The 25,175-nt window shown below is 33.7% G+C and overlaps 1 protein-coding gene across 1 annotated transcript in view; it reads right to left on the reverse strand.

Annotated features, from left to right (window-relative positions):
• The window catches only part of LOC135545449 (T-box transcription factor TBX22-like), a 52,829-nt gene extending 30,765 nt beyond the window's left edge, over positions 1 to 22,064 (reverse strand). Inside the window, exons 1-4 of the mRNA XM_064973069.1 lie at positions 21,769 to 22,064; positions 21,136 to 21,352; positions 19,793 to 19,894; positions 14,096 to 14,270 (exon numbers count right to left, since the gene is read on the reverse strand). Coding sequence (XP_064829141.1) covers positions 14,096 to 14,270; positions 19,793 to 19,894; positions 21,136 to 21,352; positions 21,769 to 21,925 — 651 coding nt within the window. The 5' untranslated portion in view covers positions 21,926 to 22,064. The remainder of the gene's footprint in view (positions 1 to 14,095; positions 14,271 to 19,792; positions 19,895 to 21,135; positions 21,353 to 21,768) is intronic.
• Positions 22,065 to 25,175: the final 3,111 nt, after the last annotated feature.

Genomic DNA, 25,175 nt, shown 5'->3' on the forward strand with positions numbered 1-25,175 from the left:
TATAATGTTTGTAACCAGTTTATAATGTTGGTAACCAGTTAGTCATGTTGGTGTCCAGTTTATAATGTTGGTAACCAGTTTATAATATAATGACTTGTTTACTGTTCTGATAATGTTGATAACCAGTTTATAATGTTGGTAACCAGTTTATAATGTTGTTAACCAGTTTATAATGTTGGTAACCAGTTTATAATGTTGGTAACCAGTTGATATTGTTGGTAACCAGTTTATAATTTTGGTAACCAGTTTATAATGTTGATAACCAGTTTATCATGTTGATAACCGTTTTATAATATTTATAAACAGTTTATAATGTTGTTAATCAGTTTATAATGTTGGTAACTAGTTTATAATATTGGAAACCAGTTTATAATGTTGGTAAGTCGCTCTGGATAAGAGCGTTTGCCAAATGACTTAAATGTAAATGTAACAAGTCTATAATGTTGGTAACCAGTTAATAATGTTGTTAACCAGTTTATAATGTGGGTAACCAGTTTATAATAGAATGACTTTTTACTGTTCTAATAATTTTGGTAACCAGTTTATAATGTTGGTAACCAGTTGATAATGTTGGTAACCAGTTTATAATGTTGATAACCAGATAATAATGTTGGTATCCAGTTTATAATGTTGTTAACCAGTTTATAATGTTGGTAACCAGTTTATAATGTTGGTAACCAGTTTATAATGTTGTTAATCAGTTTGTAATGTTGGTAACCAGTTTATAATGTTGTTAACCAGTTTATAATGTTGGTAACCATTTGATAATGTTGGTAACCAGTTTATAATGTTGGTAACCAGTTGATAATGTTGATAACCAGTTTATATGTTGATAACCAGATAATAATGTTGATATCCAGTTTATAATGTTGTTAACCAGTTTATAATGTTGGTAACCAGTTGATAATGTTGGTAACCAGTTCATAATGTTGGTAACCAGTTTATAATATAATGACTTGTTTACTGTTCTGATAATGTTGGTAACCAGTTTATAATGTTGGTAACCAGTTTATAATGTTGTTATCCAGTTTATAATGTTGGTAACCAGTTTATAATGTTGGTAACCAGTTTATAATGTTGGTAACCAGTTGATAATGTTGGTAACCAGTTTATAGTGTTGCTAACCAGTTTATAATATAATGACTTGTTTACAGTTCTGATAATGTTGGTAACCAGTTTATAATATAATGACTTGTTTACTGTTCTGATAATGTTGGTAACCAGTTTATAATGCTGGTAACCAGTTTATAATGTTGGTAACCAGTTAATAATGTTGGTATCCAGTTTATAATGTTGGAATCCAGTTTATAATGTTGGTAACCAGTTTATAATATAATGACTTGTTTACTGTTCTGATAATGTTGATAACCAGTTTATAATGTTGGTAACCAGTTTATAATGTTGGTAACCAGTTTATAATATAATGACTTTTTTACTGTTCTAATAATGTTGGTAACCAGTTTATAATGTTGGTAACCAGTGTATAATGTTGTTAACCAGTTTAAAATGTTGGTAACCAGTTTATAATAGAATGACTTGTTTACTGTTCTAATAATGTTGGTAACTAGTTTATAATGTTGGTAACCAGTTTATAATGTTGGTAACCAGTTTATAATGTTGTTATCCAGTTTATAATGTTGATAACCAGTTAATAATGTTGGTAGCCAGTTAATAATGTTGGTATCCAGTTTATAATGTTGGTAACCAGTTTATAATATAATGACTTGTTTACTGTTCTGATAATGTTGATAACCAGTTTATAATGTTGGTAACCAGTTTATAATGTTGGTAACCAGTTTATAATATAATGACTTGTTTACTGTTCTAATAATGTTGGTAACCAGTTTATAATGTTGTTATCCAGTTTATAATGTTGATAACCAGTTAATAATGTTGGTAGCCAGTTAATAATGTTGGTATCCAGTTTATAATGTTGGTAACCAGTTTATAATATAATGACTTGTTTACTGTTCTAATAATGTTGGTAACCAGTTTATAATGTTGGTAACCAGTTTATAATGTTGTTAACCAGTTTAAAATGTTGGTAACCAGTTTATAATAGAATGACTTGTTTACTGTTCTAATAATGTTGGTAACTAGTTTATAGTGTTGGTAACCAGTTTATAATGTTGGTCACCACTTTATAATGTTGTTATCCAGTTTATAATGTTGGTAACCAGTTAATAATGTTGGTAACCAGTTTATAATGTTGGTAACCAGTTAATAATGTTGGTATCCAGTTTATAATGTTGGTAACCAGTTTATAATATATTGACTTGTTTACTGGTCTGATAATGTTGATAACCAGTTTATAATGTTGTTAACCAGTTTATAATGTAGGTAACCAGTTTATAATGTTGTTAACCAGTTTATAATGTTGGTAACCAGTTTATAATGTTGGTAACCAGTTTATAATGTTGGTAACCAGTTTAAGATACAATGACTTGTTTACTGTACTAATAATGTTGGTAGCAGTTTATAATGTTGGTAACCAGTTTATAATGTTGGTAACCAGTTTATAATGTTGGTAACCAGTTTATAATAGAACTAATTGTTTACCGTTCTAGTTTATATTGTTGGTAACCAGTTTATAATGTTGGTAACCAGTTTATAATGTTGGTAAACAGTTAATAATGTTGGTATCCAGTTTATAATGTTGGTAACCAGTTTGTAATATAATGACTTGTTTACTGTTCTGATAATGTTGATAACCCGTTTATAATGTTGTTAACCAGTTTATAATGTTGGTAACCAGTTTATAATGTTGGTAAACAGTTAATAATGTTGGTATCCAGTTTATAATGTTGGTAACCAGTTTGTAATATAATGACTTGTTTACTGTTCTAATAATGTTGGTAACTCGTTTATAATATTGGTAACCAGTTTATAAAGTTGGTAACCAGTTTATAATGTTGTTATCCAGTTTATAATGTTGGTAACCAGTTAATAATGTTGGTAACTAGTTTATAATGTTGGTAACCAGTTTATAATGTTGTCAACCAGTTTAAAATGTTGGTAACCAGTTTATAATAGAATTACTTGTTTACTGTTCTAATAATGTTGGTAACTAGTTTATAATGTTGGTAACCAGTTTATAATGTTGGTAAAAAGTTTATAGTGTTGGTATCCAGTTTATAATAAAATGACTTGTTTACTGTTCTGATAATGTTGGTCACCAGTTTATAATGTTGGTAACCAATTTATAAAGTTGGTAACCAGTTAATAATGTTGGTATCCAGTTTATAATGTTGGTAACCAGTTTCTAATATAATGACTTGTTTACTGTTCTGATAATGTTGATAACCAGTTTATAATGTTGTTAACCAGTTTATAATGTTGGTAACCAGTTTATAATGCTGGTAACCAGTTTATGATGTTGGTAACCAGTTTATAATGTTGGTAACCAGTTTATAATAAAATGACTTGTTTACTGTTCTGATAATGTTGGAAACCAGTTTATAATGTTGGTAACTAGTTTATAATGTTGGTAACCAGTTAATAATGTTGTTAACCAGTTTATAATGTTGGTAACCAGTTTATAATAGAATGACCTTTTACTGTTCTAAAATTCTGGTAACTAGATTATAATGTTGGTAACCAGTTTATAATGTTGGAAACCAGTTTATAATGTTGGTAACCAGTTTATAATGTTGTTAATCAGTTTATAATGTTGGTAACCAGTTTATAATGTTGGTAACCAAGTTTATAATGTTGTTAACCAGTTTATAATAGAATGACTTGTTTACTGATCTGATAATGTTGGAAACCAGTTTATAATTTTGATAACCTGTTTTTTAATGTTGATAACCTGTTTATAATGTTGATAACCAGTTTATAATATAATGACTTGTTTACTGTTCTGATAATGTTGGTAACCAGTTTATAATGCTGGTAACCAGTTTATAATGTTGGTTACCAGTTAATAATGTTGGTATCCAGTTTATAATGTTGGTAACCATTTCATAATGTTGGTAACCAGTTTATAATGTTGGTAACCAGTTTATAATGTTGGAAACCAGTTTATAATGTTGTTAACCAGTTTATAATGTTGGTAACCAGTTTATAATGTTGGTAACCAGTTTATAATGTTGGTAACCAGTTGATAATGTTGGTAACCAGTTTATAATGTTGATAACCAGATAATAATGTTGGTATCCAGTTTATAATGTTGGTAACCAGTTTATAATGTTGTTAATCAGTTTATAATGTTGGTAACCAGTTTATAATGTTGGTAACCAAGTTTATATAATGTTGTTAACCAGTTTATAATAGAATGACTTGTTTACTGTTCTGATAATGTTGGAAACCAGTTTATAATGTTGGTAACAAGTTAATAATGTTGGTAACCAGTTTATAATGTTGTTAACCAGTTTATAATGTTGGTAACCAGATTATAATTTTGATAACCTGTTTATAATGTTGTTAACCAGTTTATATGGTTGGTAACCAGTTAATAATGTTGGTATCCAGTTTATAATGTTGGTAACCAGTTAATAATGTTGTTAACCAGTTTATAATGTGGGTAACCAGTTTATAATAGAATGACTTTTTACTGTTCTAATAATTTTGGTAACTAGTTTATAATGTTGGTAACCAGTTTATAATGTTGGTAACCAGTTTATAATGTTGTTAACCAGTTTATAATGTTGGTAACCAGTTGATAATGTTGGTAACCAGTTTATAATGTTGATAACCAGATAATAATGTTGGTATCCAGTTTATAATGTTGTTAACCAGTTTATAATGTTGGTAACCAGTTTATAATGTTGGTAACCAGTTGATAATGTTGGTAAACAGTTTATAATGTTGATAACCAGATAATAATGTTGATATCCAGTTTATAATGTTGTTAATCAGTTTATAATGTTGGTAACCAGTTGATAATGTTGGTAACCAGTTCATAATGTTGGTAACCAGTTTATAATATAATGACTTGTTTACTGTTCTGATAATGTTGGTGACCAGTTTATAATGTTTGTAACCAGTTTATAATGTTGGTAACCAGTTAATAATGTTGGTATCCAGTTTAAAATGTTGGTAACCAGTTTATAATATAATTACTTGTTTACTGTTCTGATAATATTGATAACCAGTTTATAATGTTGATAACCATTTTATAATGTTGGTAACCAGTTTATAATGTTGGTAACCAGTTGATAATGTTGGTAACCAGTTTATAATGTTGATAACCAGATAATAATGTTGATATCCAGTTTATAATGTTGTTAACCAGTTTATAATGTTGGTAACCAGTTGATAATGTTGGTAACCAGTTCATAATGTTGTTAACCAGTTTATAATATAATGACTTGTTTACTGTTCTGATAATGTTGGTGACCAGTTTATAATGTTTGTAACCAGTTTATAATGTTGGTAACCAGTTAATAATGTTGGTATCCAGTTTAAAATGTTGGTAACCAGTTTATAATATAATTACTTGTTTACTGTTCTGATAATATTGATAACCAGTTTATAATGTTGTTAACCAGTTTATAATGTTGGTAACCAGTTTATAATGTTGATAACCAGTTTATAATGTTGGTAACCAGTTGATAATGTTGGTAACCAGTTCATAATGTTGGTAACCAGTTTATAATATAATGACTTGTTTACTGTTCTGATAATGTTGGTAACCAGTTTATAATGTTGGTAACCAGTTTATAATGTTGATAACCAGTTTATAATGCTGGTAACCAGTTGTTAATGTCGGTAACTAGTTTATAATGTTGGTAACCAGTTTATAATATAATGACTTGTTTACTGTTCTAATAATGTTGGTAACCAGTTTATAATGTTGGTAACCAGTTTATAATGTTGTTAACCAGTTTAAAATGTTGGTAACCAGTTTATAATAGAATGACTTGTTTACTGTTCTAATAATGTTGGTAACTAGTTTATAGTGTTGGTAACCAGTTTATAATGTTGGTCACCACTTTATAATGTTGTTATCCAGTTTATAATGTTGGTAACCAGTTAATAATGTTGGTAACCAGTTTATAATGTTGGTAACCAGTTAATAATGTTGGTATCCAGTTTATAATGTTGGTAACCAGTTTATAATATATTGACTTGTTTACTGGTCTGATAATGTTGATAACCAGTTTATAATGTTGTTAACCAGTTTATAATGTAGGTAACCAGTTTATAATGTTGTTAACCAGTTTATAATGTTGGTAACCAGTTTATAATGTTGGTAACCAGTTTATAATGTTGGTAACCAGTTTAAGATACAATGACTTGTTTACTGTACTAATAATGTTGGTAGCAGTTTATAATGTTGGTAACCAGTTTATAATGTTGGTAACCAGTTTATAATGTTGGTAACCAGTTTATAATAGAACTAATTGTTTACCGTTCTAGTTTATATTGTTGGTAACCAGTTTATAATGTTGGTAACCAGTTTATAATGTTGGTAAACAGTTAATAATGTTGGTATCCAGTTTATAATGTTGGTAACCAGTTTGTAATATAATGACTTGTTTACTGTTCTGATAATGTTGATAACCCGTTTATAATGTTGTTAACCAGTTTATAATGTTGGTAACCAGTTTATAATGTTGGTAAACAGTTAATAATGTTGGTATCCAGTTTATAATGTTGGTAACCAGTTTGTAATATAATGACTTGTTTACTGTTCTAATAATGTTGGTAACTCGTTTATAATATTGGTAACCAGTTTATAAAGTTGGTAACCAGTTTATAATGTTGTTATCCAGTTTATAATGTTGGTAACCAGTTAATAATGTTGGTAACTAGTTTATAATGTTGGTAACCAGTTTATAATGTTGTCAACCAGTTTAAAATGTTGGTAACCAGTTTATAATAGAATTACTTGTTTACTGTTCTAATAATGTTGGTAACTAGTTTATAATGTTGGTAACCAGTTTATAATGTTGGTAAAAAGTTTATAGTGTTGGTATCCAGTTTATAATAAAATGACTTGTTTACTGTTCTGATAATGTTGGTCACCAGTTTATAATGTTGGTAACCAATTTATAAAGTTGGTAACCAGTTAATAATGTTGGTATCCAGTTTATAATGTTGGTAACCAGTTTCTAATATAATGACTTGTTTACTGTTCTGATAATGTTGATAACCAGTTTATAATGTTGTTAACCAGTTTATAATGTTGGTAACCAGTTTATAATGCTGGTAACCAGTTTATGATGTTGGTAACCAGTTTATAATGTTGGTAACCAGTTTATAATAAAATGACTTGTTTACTGTTCTGATAATGTTGGAAACCAGTTTATAATGTTGGTAACTAGTTTATAATGTTGGTAACCAGTTAATAATGTTGTTAACCAGTTTATAATGTTGGTAACCAGTTTATAATAGAATGACCTTTTACTGTTCTAAAATTCTGGTAACTAGATTATAATGTTGGTAACCAGTTTATAATGTTGGAAACCAGTTTATAATGTTGGTAACCAGTTTATAATGTTGTTAATCAGTTTATAATGTTGGTAACCAGTTTATAATGTTGGTAACCAAGTTTATAATGTTGTTAACCAGTTTATAATAGAATGACTTGTTTACTGATCTGATAATGTTGGAAACCAGTTTATAATTTTGATAACCTGTTTATAATGTTGATAACCTGTTTATAATGTTGATAACCAGTTTATAATATAATGACTTGTTTACTGTTCTGATAATGTTGGTAACCAGTTTATAATGTTGGTAACCAGTTTATAATGTTGATAACCAGTTTATAATGCTGGTAACCAGTTTTTAATGTCGGTAACTAGTTTATAATGTTGGTAACCAGTTTATAATGTTGTTAACCAGTTTTTAATGTTGGTAACCAGGTTATAATATAATGACTTGTTTACTGTTCTGATAATTTTGGTAACTAGTTTATAATGTTGGTAACCAGTTTATAATGTTGGTAACCAGTTTATAATGTTGTTAACCAGTTTATAATGTTGGTAACCAGTTGATAATGTTGGTAACCAGTTTATAATGTTGATAACCAGATAATAATGTTGGTATCCAGTTTATAATGTTGTTAACCAGTTTATAATGTTGGTAACCAGTTTATAATGTTGGTAACCAGTTGATAATGTTGGTAAACAGTTTATAATGTTGATAACCAGATAATAATGTTGATATCCAGTTTATAATGTTGTTAACCAGTTTATAATGTTGGTAACCAGTTGATAATGTTGGTAACCAGTTCATAATGTTGGTAACCAGTTTATAATATAATGACTTGTTTACTGTTCTGATAATGTTGGTGACCAGTTTATAATGTTTGTAACCAGTTTATAATGTTGGTAACCAGTTAATAATGTTGGTATCCAGTTTAAAATGTTGGTAACCAGTTTATAATATAATTACTTGTTTACTGTTCTGATAATATTGATAACCAGTTTATAATGTTGATAACCAGTTTATAATGTTGGTAACCAGTTGATAATGTTGGTAAGCAGTTTATAATGTTGATAACCAGATAATAATGTTGATATCCAGTTTATAATGTTGTTAACCAGTTTATAATGTTGGTAACCAGTTGATAATGTTGGTAACCAGTTCATAATGTTGTTAACCAGTTTATAATATAATGACTTGTTTACTGTTCTGATAATGTTGGTGACCAGTTTATAATGTTTGTAACCAGTTTATAATGTTGGTAACCAGTTAATAATGTTGGTATCCAGTTTAAAATGTTGGTAACCAGTTTATAATATAATTACTTGTTTACTGTTCTGATAATATTGATAACCAGTTTATAATGTTGTTAACCAGTTTATAATGTTGGTAACCAGTTTATAATGTTGATAACCAGTTTATAATGTTGGTAACCAGTTGATAATGTTGGTAACCAGTTCATAATGTTGGTAACCAGTTTATAATATAATGACTTGTTTACTGTTCTGATAATGTTGGTAACCAGTTTATAATGTTGGTAACCAGTTTATAATGTTGATAACCAGTTTATAATGCTGGTAACCAGTTGTTAATGTCAGTAACTAGTTTATAATGTTGGTAACCAGTTTATAATGTTGTTAACCAGTTTTTAATGTTGGTAACCAGGTTATAATATAATGACTTGTTTACTGTTCTGATAATGTTGATAACCAGTTTATAATGTTGGGAACCAGTTTATAATGTTGGTAACCAGTTTATAATGTTGATAACCAGTTTATAATGTTGATAACCAGTTTATAATGTTGATAACCAGTTTATAATGTTGTTAACCAGTTTATAATGTTGGTAACTAGTTTATAATATTGGAAACCAGTTTATAATGTTGGTAAGTCGCTCTGGATAAGAGCGTCTGCCAAATGACTTAAATGTAAATGTAAATGTAACAAGTTTATAATGTTGGTAACCAGTTAATAATGTTGTTAACCAGTTTATAATGTGGGTAACCAGTTTATAATAGAATGACTTTTTACTGTTCTAATAATTTTGGTAACTAGTTTATAATGTTGGTAACCAGTTTATAATGTTGTTAACCAGTTTATAATGTTGGTAACCAGTTTATAATGTTGGTAACCAGTTGATAATGTTGGTAACCAGTTTATAATTTTGATAACCAGATAATAATGTTGGTATCCAGTTTATAATGTTGTTAACCAGTTTATAATGTTGATAACCAGTTTATAATGTTGGGAACCAGTTTATAATGTTGGTAACCAGTTTATAATGTTGGTAACCAGTTTATAATGTTGATAACCAGTTTATAATGTTGGTAACTACTTTATAATGTTGGTAACCAGTTTATAATGTTGTTAACCAGTTTATAATGTTGGTAACCAGTTTATAATAGAATGACTTGTTTACTGTTCTGATCATGTTGGAAACCAGTTTATAATATAATGACTTGTTTACTGTTATGATAATGTTGGTTACCAGTTTATAATGTTGGTAACCAGTATATAATGTTGGTAACCAGTTTATAGTGTTGGTAACCAGTTAATAATGTTGGTATCCAGTTTATAATGTTGGTAACCAGTTTATAATGTTGGTAACCAGTTGATAATGTTGGTAACCAGTTAATAATGTTGGTAACCAGTTTATAATATAATGACTTGTTTACTGTTCTGATAATGTTGGTAACCAGTTTATAATGTTGGTAACCAGTTTATAATGTTGGTAACCAGTTTATAATGTTGGTAACCAGTTTTTAATGTTGGTAATCAGTTTGTAATGTTGGTAACCAGTTTATAATGTTGTTAACCAGTTTATAATGTTGGTAACCATTTTATAATGTTGGTAACCAGTTTATAATGTTGGTAACCAGTTGATAATGTTGGTAAACAGTTTATAATGTTGATAACCAGATAATAATGTTGATATCCAGTTTATAATGTTGTTAACCAGTTTATAATGTTGGTAACCAGTTGATAATGTTGGTAACCAGTTCATAATGTTGTTAACCAGTTTATAATATAATGACTTGTTTACTGTTCTGATAATGTTGGTGACCAGTTTATAATGTTTGTAACCAGTTTATAATGTTGGTAACCAGTTAATAATGTTGGTATCCAGTTTAAAATGTTGGTAACCAGTTTATAATATAATTACTTGTTTACTGTTCTGATAATATTGATAACCAGTTTATAATGTTGATAACCATTTTATAATGTTGGTAACCAGTTTATAATGTTGGTAACCAGTTGATAATGTTGGTAAACAGTTTATAATGTTGATAACCAGATAATAATGTTGATATCCAGTTTATAATGTTGGTAACCAGTTCATAATGTTGTTAACCAGTTTATAATATAATGACTTGTTTACTGTTCTGATAATGTTGGTGACCAGTTTATAATGTTTGTAACCAGTTTATAATGTTGGTAACCAGTTAATAATGTTGGTATCCAGTTTAAAATGTTGGTAACCAGTTTATAATATAATTACTTGTTTACTGTTCTGATAATATTGATAACCAGTTTATAATGTTGATAACCAGTTTATAATGTTGGTAACCAGTTGATAATGTTGGTAACCAGTTCATAATGTTGGTAACCAGTTTATAATATAATGACTTGTTTACTGTTCTGATAATGTTGGTAACCAGTTTATAATGTTGGTAACCAGTTTATAATGTTGATAACCAGTTTATAATGCTGGTAACCAGTTTTTAATGTCGGTAACTAGTTTATAATGTTGGTAACCAGTTTATAATGTTGTTAACCAGTTTTTAATGTTGGTAACCAGGTTATAATATAATGACTTGTTTACTGTTCTGATAATGTTGATAACCAGTTTATAATGTTGGGAACCAGTTTATAATGTTGGTAACCAGTTTATAATGTTGATAACCAGTTTATAATGTTGTTAACCAGTTTATAATGTTGGTAACTAGTTTATAATATTGGAAACCAGTTTATAATGTTGGTAAGTCGCTCTGGATAAGAGCGTCTGCCAAATGACTTAAATGTAAATGTAAATGTAACAAGTTTATAATGTTGGTAACCAGTTAATAATGTTGTTAACCAGTTTATAATGTGGGTAACCAGTTTATAATAGAATGACTTTTTACTGTTCTAATAATTTTGGTAACTAGTTTATAATGTTGGTAACCAGTTTATAATGTTGTTAACCAGTTTATAATGTTGGTAACCAGTTTATAATGTTGGTAACCAGTTGATAATGTTGGTAACCAGTTTATAATGTTGATAACCAGATAATAATGTTGGTATCCAGTTTATAATGTTGTTAACCAGTTTATAATGTTGATAACCAGTTTATAATGCTGGGAACCAGTTTATAATGTTGGTAACCAGTTTATAATGTTGGTAACCAGTTTATAATGTTGATAACCAGTTTATAATGTTGGTAACTACTTTATAATGTTGGTAACCAGTTTATAATGTTGTTAACCAGTTTATAATGTTGGTAACCAGTTTATAATAGAATGACTTGTTTACTGTTCTGATCATGTTGGAAACCAGTTTATAATATAATGACTTGTTTACTGTTATGATAATGTTGGTTACCAGTTTATAATGTTTGTAACCAGTATATAATGTTGGTAACCAGTTTATAGTGTTGGTAACCAGTTAATAATGTTGGTATCCAGTTTATAATGTTGGTAACCAGTTTATAATGTTGGTAACCAGTTGATAATGTTGGTAACCAGTTAATAATGTTGGTAACCAGTTTATAATATAATGACTTGTTTACTGTTCTGATAATGTTGGTAACCAGTTTATAATGTTGGTAACCAGTTTATAATGTTGATAACCAGTTTATAATGCTGGTAACCAGTTTTTAATGTTGGTAACTAGTTTATAATGTTGGTAACCAGTTTATAATGTTGTTAACCAGTTTTTAATGTTGGTAACCAGGTTATAATATAATGACTTGTTTACTGTTCTGATAATGTTGATAACCAGTTTATAATGTTGGGAACCAGTTTATAATGTTGGTAACCAGTTTATAATGTTGATAACCAGTTTATAATGTTGATAACCAGTTTATAATGTTGTTAACCAGTTTATAATGCTGGTAACCAGTTTATAATGTTGATAACCAGTTTATCATGTTGATAACCAGTTTATAATGTTAGGTAACTAGTTTATAATATTGGAAACCAGTTTATAATGTTGGTAAGTCGCTCTGGATAAGAGCGTCTGCCAAATGACTTAAATGTAAATGTAAATGTAACAAGTTTATAATGTTGGTAACCAGTTAATAATGTTGTTAACCAGTTTATAATGTGGGTAACCAGTTTATAATAGAATGACTTTTTACTGTTCTAATAATTTTGGTAACTAGTTTATAATGTTGGTAACCAGTTTATAATGTTGTTAACCAGTTTATAATGTTGGTAACCAGTTTATATTGTTGGTAACCAGTTGATAATGTTGGTAACCAGTTTATAATGTTGATAACCAGATAATAATGTTGGTATCCAGTTTATAATGTTTTAACAAGTTTATAATGTTGGTAACCAGTTTATAATGTTGGTAACCAGTTTATAATGTTGTTAATCAGTTTGTAATGTTGGTAACCAGTTTATAATGTTGTTAACCAGTTTATAATGTTGGTAACCATTTTATAATGTTGGTAACCAGTTTATAATGTTGGTAACCAGTTGATAATGTTGGTAACCAGTTTATAATGTTGATAACCAGATAATAATGTTGATATCCAGTTTATAATGTTGTTAACCAGTTTATAATGTTGGTAACCAGTTGATAATGTTGGTAACCAGTTCATAATGTTGGTAACCAGTTTATAATATAATGACTTGTTTACTGTTCTGATAATGTTGGTGACCAGTTTATAATGTTTGTAACCAGTTAATAATGTTGGTATCCAGTTTAAAATGTTGGTAACCAGTTTATAATATAATTACTTGTTTACTGTTCTGATAATATTGATAACCAGTTTATAATGTTGTTAACCAGTTTATAATGTTGGTAACCAGTTTATAATGTTGATAACCAGTTTATAATGTTGGGAACCAGTTTATAATGTTGGTAACCAGTTTATAATGTTGGTAACTAGTTTATAATGTTGGTAACCAGTTTATAATGTTGTTAACCAGTTTATAATGTTGGTAACCAGTTTATAATAGAATGACTTGTTTACTGTTCTGATCATGTTGGAAACCAGTTTATAATATAATGACTTGTTTACTGTTATGATAATGTTGGTTACCAGTTTATAATGTTGGTAACCAGTTTATAATGTTGGTAACCAGTTAATAATGTTGGTATCCAGTTTATAATGTTGGTAACCAGTTAATAATGTTGTTAACCAGTTTATAATGTGGGTAACCAGTTTATAATAGAATGACTTTTTACTGTTCTAGTAATTTTGGTAACTAGTTTATAATATAATGACTTGTTTACTGTTATGATAATGTTGGTTACCAGTTTATAATGTTGGTAACCAGTTTATAATAGAATGACTTGTTTGATATACCATGTCTTCCATCCAATCAGCATCCAGTACCTACACTACCCGGATTATAAAAGTAGTTTTAAACCTGGTAGTTTGCATCCTGGATGATGATTGGCTAAAACAGCATTCCAGCCATGTTTAATAAAGTCCTATAGATTAGCAGTCAGATAGTAATAGAACACAGTAGATTAAATGATTGTAGATCACAAAGAGAGATATGACGTACGTGTCCCTTGTCCTCCATCTCGTTATTGGTCAGTTTGACCCGATCGAAGCTGATCACCTGACGCATCCACGTCTCGCCCACGCACGGGGAGTCCGGGTGCATGTACAAGCGCGGCGCGATGCAGGAGTGGTCCGTATTTCCTGCCACCATCCACTGAGAGCTGTGGTACACATACCTAAATATAACAGAACATCACAACAAAACATCACATACCTAAAAACAACATCAGAACAGAATATCAGATCACATACCTAAATACAACAGAACATCAGAATATCACATTCCTAAATATAACAGAACATCAAAAAAGAACATCAGAATATCACATACCTAAAAACAACAGAATATCACAAAAGAACATTACATACCTAAATACAACAGAACATCAGAACAGAACATCAGAATATCACATACCAAAATACAACAGAACACCACAACATCACATACCTAAATACAACAAAACATCACAACAGAACATCAGAACATCACATATCTAAATACAACAGAATATCACAACAGAACTTCACACACCTAAATACAACAGAACATCAGAATATCACATATCTAAATACAACAGAATATCAGAACATCACATACCTAAATACAACAGAATATCAGAACATCACATACCTAAATACAACAGAATATCAGAACATCACATACCTAAATACAACAGAATATCAGAACATCACATACCTAAATACAACAGAATATCAGAACATCACATACCTAAATACAACAGAATATCAGAACATCACATACCTAAATACAACAGAATATCAGAACATCACATACCTAAATACAACAGAATATCAGAACATCACATACCTAAATACAACAGAATATCAGAACATCACATACCTAAATACATCAGAATATCAGAACAGAATATCAGAATATCACATATCTAAATACATCAGAATATCAGAACAGAACATCAGAATATCACATACCTGAACACAACAGAATATCACATACCTAAATACATCAGAATATCGGAATTATCTGAACAGAACATCAGAACATCACATACCTAAATACATCAGAATATCAGAACAGAACATCAGAACATCACATACCTAAATACAACAGAACATCAGAACAGAATATCAGAACATCACATACCTAAATACAACAGAACATCAGAACAGAATATCAGAACATCACATACCTAAATAAAACAGAACATCACAACAGAACATCACAACATCACATACCTAAATACATCAAATCAAATCAAATCAAATCAAATTTATTTATATAGCCCTTCGTACATCAGCTGATATCTCAAAGTGCTGTACAGAAACCCAGCCTAAAACCCCAAACAGCAAGCAATGCAGGTGTAGAAGCACGGTGGCTAGGAAAAACTCCCTAGAAAAGCCAAAACCTAGGAAGAAACCTAGAGAGGAACCAGGCTATGTGGGGTGGCCAGTCCTCTTCTGGCTGTGCCGGGTAGAGATTATAACAGAACATGGCCAAGATGTTCAAATGTTCATAAATGACCAGCATGGTCGAATAATAATAAGGCAGAACAGTTGAAACTGGAGCAGCAGCACGGCCAGGTGGACTGGGGACAGCAAGGAGTCATCATGTCAAGTAGTCCTGGGGCATGGTCCTAGGGCTCAGGTCAGTTGAAACTGGAGCAGCAGCACGGCCAGGTGGACTGGGGACAGCAAGGAGTCATCATGTCAGGTAGTCCTGGGGCATGGTCCTAGGGCTCAGGTCCTCCGAGAGAGAGAAGGAGAGAATTAGAGAACGCACACTTAGATTCACACAGGACACCGAATTGGACAGGAGAAGTACTCCAGATATAACAAACTGACCCCAGCCCCCGACACATAAACTACTGCAGCATAAATACTGGAGGCTGAGACAGGAGGGGTCAGGAGACACTGTGGCCCCACCCGAGGACACCCCGGACAGGGCCAAACAGGAAGGATATAACCCCACCCACTTTGCCAAAGCACAGCCCCCACACCACTGGAGGGATATCTCCAACCACCAACTTACCATCCTGAGACAAAGCTGAGTATAGCCCGCAAAGATCTCCGCCACGGCACAACCCAAGGGGCGGGGCGCCAACCCAGACAGGATGACCACATCAGTGTATCAACCCACTCAGGTGACGCACCCCCTCCAGGGACGGCATGAGAGAGCCCCAGCAAGCCAGTGACTCAGCCCCTGTAATAGGGTTAGAGGCAGAGAATCCCAGTGGAAAGAGGGGAACCGGCCAGGCAGAGACAGCAAGGGTGGTTCGTTGCTCCAGAGCCTTTCCGTTCACCTTCCCACTCCTGGGCCAGACTACACTCAATCATATGACCCACTGAAGAGATGAGTCTTCAGTAAAGACTTAAAGGTTGAGACCGAGTTTGCGTCTCTGACATGGGTAGGCAGACCGTTCCATAAAAATGGAGCTCTATAGGAGAAAGCCCTGCCTCCAGCTGTTTGCTTAGAAATTCTAGGGACAATTAGGAGGCCTGCGTCTTGTGACCGTAGCGTACGTGTAGGTATGTACGGCAGGACCAAATCAGAGAGATAGGTAGGAGCAAGCCCATGCAATGCTTTGTAGGTTAGCAGTAAAACCTTGAAATCAGCCCTTGCTTTGACAGGAAGCCAGTGTAAGGAGGCTAGCACTGGAGTAATATGATCAAATTTTTTGGTTCTAGTCAGGATTCTAGCAGCCGTATTTAGCACTAACTGAAGTTTATTTAGTGCTTTATCCGGGTAGCCGGAAAGTAGAGCATTGCAGTAGTCTAACCTAGAAGTGACAAAAGCATGGATTAATTTTTCTGCATCATTTTTGGACAGAAAGTTTCTGATTTTTGCAATGTTACGTAGATGGAAAAAAGCTGTCCTTGAAATGGTCTTGATATGTTCTTCAAAAGAGAGATCAGGGTCCAGAGTAACGCCGAGGTCCTTCACAGTTTTATTTGCGAAGACTGTACAACCATTAAGATTAATTTTCAGATTCAACAGAAGATCTCTTTGTTTCTTGGGACCTAGAACAAGCATCTCTGTTTTATCCGAGTTTAAAAGTAGAAAGTTTGCTGCCATCCACTTCCTTATGTCTGAAACACATGCTTCTAGCGAGGGCAATTTTGGGGCTTCACCATGTTTCATTGAAATGTACAGCTGTGGACACCCCCGGACAGGGCCAAACAGGAAGGATCAGAATATCAGAACAGAACATCAGAACATCACATACCTAAATACAACAGAACATCAGAACAGAATATCAGAACATCACATACTTAAATACAACAGAATATCACATACCTAAATACATCAGAATATCAGAATTATCAGAGCAGAACATCAGAACATCGCATACCTAAATACAACAGAACATCAGAACAGAATATCAGAACATCACATACCTAAATACATTAGAATATCACATACTTAAATACAACAGAACATCAGAATATCAGAATATCACATACCTAAAAATAACAGAACATCAGAACAGAATATCAGAGTATCACATAACTAAATACAACAGAACATCAGAATATCAGAACAAAAAATCTGAATATCACATAGGTAAATAGGTAGGTAAACATAGTTTTTTACATAGGTAAAAACAGAATAGCACAACAGAATATCAGAATATCAGAACAGAACATCAAAACCTCACATACCTCAATACAACAGAATATCAAAACAGAATATCAGAATATCATAATAGAATATCAGAAGAGAATATCAGAACAAAATATCAGAACATCACATACCTAAATACAACAGAATATCAGAATATCAGAAAAGAACATCAGAAAAGGACATCACAACTGTCACGCCTTGGTCTTAGTATTTTTGTGTTTTAGTTTATTTGTTGGTCAGGCCAGGGTGTGACATGGGTTTATGTTGTATTTCGTATTGGGTTTTTTGTTGGTATTGGGATTTGCGGCTGAGTAGGGGTGTTGCATAGGTTTGGCTGCCTGAGGCGGTTCTCAATCAGTCAGGTGATTCTCGTTGTCTCTGATTGGGAACCGTATTTAGGTAGCCTGGGTTTCACTTTGTATTTTGTGGGTGATTGTTCCTGTCTCTGTGTAGTTTCACCAGATAGGCTGTAATTAGATTTCACGTTCCGTTTGTTGTTTTGTATTTTGTAATAGTTATTTTATGTATCGCGATCCTTCATTAAAGATCATGAGTAACCACCACGCTGCATTTCGGTCCGACTCTCTTTTGACAAACGAAGAACGCCGTTACAACAACAGAACATCAGAATATCACAACAGAATATCACAACAGAACATCAGAATATCAGAACAGAACATCAGAACAGAATATCAGAACATCAGAACAGAAAATCAGAACATCAGAACAGAATATCAGAACAGAACATTAGAACAGAATATCAGAAAATATCAAAACAGAACATCAGAATAAAAGATCAGAACAGAATATCAGAACAGAATATCAGAACATCAGAACACAATATCAGAACAGAATATCAGAACAAAACATCAGAACACAATATCAGAATAGAATATCCTTCAACTCTATTGTCCACCTAGAGTTGACAAGTTGGCTTCACTAACAACAGATGAAAAGACGAATAATGAATTGTGACAAAATAGTTATCCTCTTACAAAGCTATGCCATAGAAGGCTAATGTTAACTAGTTGGCTAATCGTTGCCCATGAAAGGAAGTTAGGCAAGCTAGCAAGCATTTTCGTCGGGTAGGTTAGGACAACAAAAACTAAAAGGGTGTACTGTATGACAGAGTGATAGACCGTTTGTTAACATGAAAGACAGGAAGATGGCATTGGCGTTTCTCTACAAGTAGGGTGAGTCAATATGTTTTTTCAACTTAAACACACACACAGCAAGCAGCACCATGGACAGGCACATCGCATTGAGCTTACATTGATTTCTAAATTGTTTTTGAAATATTTTAGTTGGCCCTGTATTACACGATGCAGAGGTGATTAGATGATGTTGATGTGGTTCTGCAATAGAGGCAGCTCCTGTTTTATTTTCCACTTGTGGTAACTCTCCTGTGTTCTCAATCAATAGTTGTTTAGTAGTTGAAGAATGTTAGAAATATTAACTTGCTTGACCATGCTATGGTCATGTAACTGTTACATGCTATATGCTTTGTGGACTTCACCCAACAGATTTTGCTCTGCAGTTTGGTAATAAAACAAAGGTTTGGTGGAATTTATGCTTACTTACTTACTTACTTACTTACTTTATTGTGTATTTCATATTTCTAATTCTTAATTATCTTTATTTTTGTATTTAAAAAAAATGTTATTCTTTATTGCATTGATGGGTTTTGAGTTTGCAAGATTTGCATTTCACTGTACTCGTGCACGTGACATTAAAACTTGAAATGTATTGTCTCAGGTTATAGAGCGAACTAACAGGTTAGAGAGCAAACAACGCATTTATCACAACACATTGGTTGTATATGGCTTTTTTCCCCGAGCTTGACTTCCCCGGTGATTTTACCCAAGCACCGCTACTGTCACCCTGTGCTCGTTAAATGTGTGTATATTGGGTGAAATTTTTGATTTATAGTATAAAAATATAGTATAATTGCAGCTTCATTCAGAGAAATGTTAAAACAAAGGAAATACCTATTGATGCAATAATGCGCTGGTTTTAAAGTACGTTTCTAAAATAGGAGACAATTTCCTTTCGTGCAATTTACAATTGTAGGCTACATATACGTTTAGGGTCTACCTGTATCGTTTGGAGTCGACGGGCAAAACGTCCATGGCGATGTAGTACTGCTGGCACGGGTCCAAGTTACGCACCTTTACTCGCAAGGACGGGAACATCCTCCTGTAGAAAATAAACGCAAAGAGTTTAAAGTAGGACAAATGAGCTAAAATGGTCATCATATAATAAGCGTATTTAATTCAATCCATAATGTTATTAAATATCAGCTAGTGTGGAGAACTAATAAAACGAACAGATATCAGTGTTTTGATGCGTCAGTTAAATTCGTTGGAAATGTAACACCAGTGAAAGACAGAATGCGGGCCTCAGTCAAGGTGAATCTCTGAGGCCACGAGGGCATTACTCATCTCATAAAAAGGACTATCAAATGTTTAAAAAGAACTTTGCAGCAACAGAGATAAAATAATTTACAACAAGTCATGAAATGTTTAGGCTATGTAGAATAACATGTGCTTTTATGAAACTGTTATGAAAATGTGAAAGAATATGCAAAGAAATGAAATGACAAAATTACCCCAAAATGTAATTACAAAATAACAGAGCTCTATTTCCTGAGGAATAGCGTGTACATAGTTAATTATATGATAAGAGTCAAAGAATATAAAGTTATAGAAATACTATGAAAAAATACAACCCTAAAATACTATGAAAAAATACAACCCTAAAATACTATGAAAAAATACAACCCTAAAATACTTGAAAAAATTCCAATGGCCTTTATAAAATGATAAAAAAAGCATGCCCATGTAGTTTTTACGGGGTAGTACTGACCCTGTAAAGTAAATACTCGACCACCCTTTAGCATTTTCCCCACCTACACAAACTGCTGTTGTTGTTTTAAATGTGTAAAAACGTTTTTTCTATTGGTGAAATTAAATAAACATTCAATAGTTCAAAGGCTGCAGCAAACTGTACATTTAATTTGGCGGTCATCTTATACAACGAAAATACAATTAGCTAACTGTAGATACAGCCTACATAAAGATTTCGTACACATCAATCGAGTAATAGGCTATAAATCTGTATAATAGGATATAGGCCTGTATAATAGAATATAGGCCTGTATAGAAAAATATGTTTTTGCAAGTGCAACATCAGTGACTTGTTGTAACACACCTATACGCCTATACGATTGTGTGGCCCTCTTTCCTGACCAATGTGTATTATCCTCATCCTCATGTAAATCAGATGAATTAACAGTTTGATTAGTGTTTAGTCCATAGTGTAGTGCATTGGCTACTGTGTGTTAGTGTGTAAAGGTCTGAGTTTTACCAAGTTTAGCTAGCTTGTGTAAAGGTCTGTAATTTGACAGTTTGGTAGGCGTGTGAAGGGGTCAGTTTTACCTGCCGGCTTTGGTAATAATCATCTCTGTCCCGATCTCATGGAACCTGGTCCACAGATCCGATCCCTGGAGCTCCACCCGGACCTCTCTCTCCTCTCTACCCGGGTTAGAGTCACTATCTCCCGTCCTTGTCCTTTCTTCTCTCCCCGGCTCAGAGTCGCACTCTCCCAGCCTTCTTGGCGTGTTACCAGCCTTCCTCCTCTGGTCGTTTGGGTAATCTTTTTGTGTAAAGGAAGAGTTTAAGACATTCTATGTTGTTGATAAATTAGAACTGTTGCATCCTGAACATGCGGAATGCTGCTGGCTTGATTCCATTTAAGTGTAAAGCTTTCAGCTGTTTCCTTTAATTAAAACACATCAATTTGACAAACCATTGAAGTGAAAAACGCTAGGAATGTGTAGTCCTACAAACTCAACACAAAGCCACAAAACCTGTTGTTGTTTTCTATTTTACTACTTGGACAGTGCTTTTCAGAAGAAGCAAAGACATCACTCCAATACACTGTACTGTTTTTATTTTTACATTATTATATACATTTTCTGTCTTATAAAAAAAAGACTTTTTAATTCAAGTTCGTCGCAGAATAGTGCGTGTGTAAAACAGAGAGATGCGCGCGGGTTAAAGTTGACCGACCGTGCTCGTATGTCTCATGTCGAACAGAGCTTGTCTCCGTCTCTGTGTCTCCCGGTGAGCTCGAGTCCTTCCCGTTCTCCTTCTTCATCCTCTTTATCGTTTTACCGACCAACGCTTCCACCGAGAAAGCGTGGGCTCGTGAGCTCAGACCCTGCATCCTGGCGCGAGGCGGTTAGTCTCCTTTCTCTGGGGTCCTGAAAACTGCACTCTTGTCGTGCGCTGTTCCGTTTTTCCGCTTCACCCAGGGCCTCTGCGAGCCCCCGGTCCGTCTATCTGTCTTCTGTTCATGTGGCTATGCGACGCAGCTAATTGACCCGGCGAGTTCCCATGGCTCCGTGGCGCGCGCACTATGCATCTAAATCCTTGTTAACGGCCCCGCGATTTCCGCTTGCCTTTCTCCTCCCTTTCCTCCTTTTCACGCTCCTCTGTTTCTCTCCTCGCTCCCCCCCCCCCCCCCCCATCTCTCCCTCTCTCTCTCTCTCTCTCTCTCTCTCCCTCTCTCTCTCTCTCTCTCTCTCTCTCTCTCTCTCTCTCTCCCACTCTCTCTCTCTCTCTCTAATCAATTCAAAGGGTTTTATTGGCATGGGGAACATGTGTTTACATTGCCAAGGCAAATAGAATAGAACATAAACAAAACGGGAAATAAACAACGTAAATAAACACTAAACATTACACTCACGTCGACAGACGGCAATTATCAGTTCTCATTATGTATTTCTTAGGTAATTACATTTTTATAATAGCGTCATCATTCTATTTTATTAATGCATCTGATACTCCTGCATTCTCCTTTTGTCTGGGTTTTTGGACAGCTTTTAGACTCATCTCTTGACTGAAACAAACATTTAGACAGCCATATTAGGTGCACTGTTAAAACACCATTGAGTACGATATTGCTCATCCCCGTCACAAACCGTAGCTTTTTTTGTACATTTCAGATTGTAACAAAACAATCTGGAGTTATGAAAATAATTATTTTAATGGTGAAAAAACAGTGAATAATAAATTTTTATTGCTCCATTTGTTTGGTGTGTTGGTTTAATTACATCTTTTCCACGTCCAGTTTTTACATTTGTATTTTGTCAATTATTCAAAATAGTGAAATACATTCAACATCTATTTGTTGAATAACTCGTTCCTAAAAGGCACCCAACCATACGATTGATTTAAGCTAAACGAAGGATGTTTTTAGTACACTACTATTTTGTTTTAACGTGAACAACAGTATTTACAGTTTTCCCGTTATAGAAAGCCATGCTCTGTTTTAACTATGATCATACATAATAAAACAGCCTATTAGAGAATATTTACACGTGTGATATTTAATCTAAAATAACAGGTTTATAAAAAAAGATTCTGAAATTCAATGTTAGTTTGTCAATCAAATAAATGCCATTTTAGCTTGTCAATAAAATAAACGAGACGTAAAGTTTGTCAATAAAATAAATTAGATATTAGTTTGTCAATAAAATAAACGAGATAGTTCCCTATATTTTTTTAAGCGAACCCATTGTAGTCTTTCATATTCCATATTTATTTTCTATTTTTCAGCCTGCGTGGCAACATAATGTTGAGAGTGGTAATAGAATGTTATTTAAAGGACAGGGGGAAATCCTGGGACAAATATTTGACTCGAGACAAACTCGGAACATCTGGAGAGCCTATTTAATATATATCCCTGAAACTCTCTCTCCTTCTCGGTTGAAGCTGACATTTCCGTTATTAATTTGGAGGCTTTCTGTAAGTAAAACGGTTTTGTGTCTCGCGCTGCACCGGTGTGGGAGAGGGTCTGCGGTGCTATGTGAGAGCTGCCTGGTTCTCATAACAGGGATCAGATGGAGTTTGGCGTGCGGGAAAACGGGGCCATAATGACAGCTGGAGATTATTACATTACCTTCTGACATGAAATAGACCCATTCAACACAAACACAGAATGTTTTTTAATCACAGAAAATAATTGGTCAGAAGGCAAAACAAATTATGCTGTGTTTATGATGGTCCGGTAAATGCGTCGTTTGGTGCCTGATGGAGGCCCAAGGACTTTGGTGTGGTGAATGGTTGGTTTGGTGCCTGACTGAGGCCCCGGGGCTCTGATGTGGTGAATGGTTGGTTTGGTGCCTGATGGAGGCCCTGGGACTCTGATGTGGTGAATGGTTGGTTTGGTTCCTGATGGAGGCCCCGGGGCTCTGATGTGGTGAATGGTTGGTTTGGTGACTGATGGAGGCCACAGGGCTCTGATGTAGTGAATGGTTGGTTTGGTGACTGATGGAGGCCCCGGGGCTCTGATGTGGTGAATGGTTGGTTTGGTACATGATGGAGGCCCCGGGACTCTGATGTGGTGAATGGTTGGTTTGGTGACTGATGGAGGCCCCGGGGCTCTGATGTGGTGAATGGTTGGTTTGGTTCTGATGGAGGCCCCGGGACTTTGGTGTGACAACAGGAGGGAACCAGAGAACTAGCGATGATGACCCAAACTCAGATGGGGCTCTGACGGTACAGCTAGGCTCCAGCTTGTTTTGGAGACTTGCTCTTTTATTAATTTTCATATTCTTATTTAACTTTATTTGAATCCATAAATTACTGTGACAAAATGCATCACAAACGTGGTGGCATTCTATCTGCTCCTCTGTAGGCCTGGAAGCTAGGAGTAAATTGTGGGCTTCAACCAGGGTCTACACTCTGTCACAGATAATGTCCATTATTGATAAAAATCCATTTAGTACACAATAGACTCCTAGTTTAATTTCTTAGCTTCCAGCCAACAACTGGTGAATTGTCCTGTAATGTGTGCAGTTGTGTGTATGTGTGTGTGTATGTCAGTCCTCGGGGCAGAAAGCTGTGTCGCTGTTCAGATCGTAACTCTCCTGATCACATTATGTGGCTGTCAACAGACTGACGACCATACAGGATAGGGCCCAGAGTGTGTGTGTTCACAGGAAGCGGCGCTAGTTGTTTTATGGTTCTAAATCTAACACAAGTCATGGTTTGTCTGATTCGGGATGTTTGGCACACGTGTTTCCTTTTATTAAGCTCGACGTGCACGCTCTTAGCTCAATGTGCACACTCTTGGCGGAAACTAGAAACTCCAATCCAATTTAGACATGCTTCAAGTTTCCATCGACCCAGGAGCTTGGCTGATCAGCTGTAATTGGTCTTTCCCATCATGTCCGGCCTGCAGGGGCACATGGCAGGTTGACTAGTTCTGACGGGATCTACTAGGCAACTTCATAATTCAGGCCAACTCTATTTCAATAACCTGTTGACACTAGAGTAATGCCTACCGGCCTACAACCTCTCAAGAAGGTCCTTGCCCTCTGAGAAGATGTGTGTGTGTGTGTGTGTGTGTGTGTGCGTGTGTGTGTGTGTGTGTGTGTGTGTTGTGTGTGTGTGTGTGTGTGTGTGTGTGT

The sequence above is a fragment of the Oncorhynchus masou genome, chromosome 9 (assembly GCF_036934945.1).
Source record: "Oncorhynchus masou masou isolate Uvic2021 chromosome 9, UVic_Omas_1.1, whole genome shotgun sequence".
Taxonomy (NCBI): Eukaryota; Metazoa; Chordata; class Actinopteri; order Salmoniformes; family Salmonidae; genus Oncorhynchus; species Oncorhynchus masou.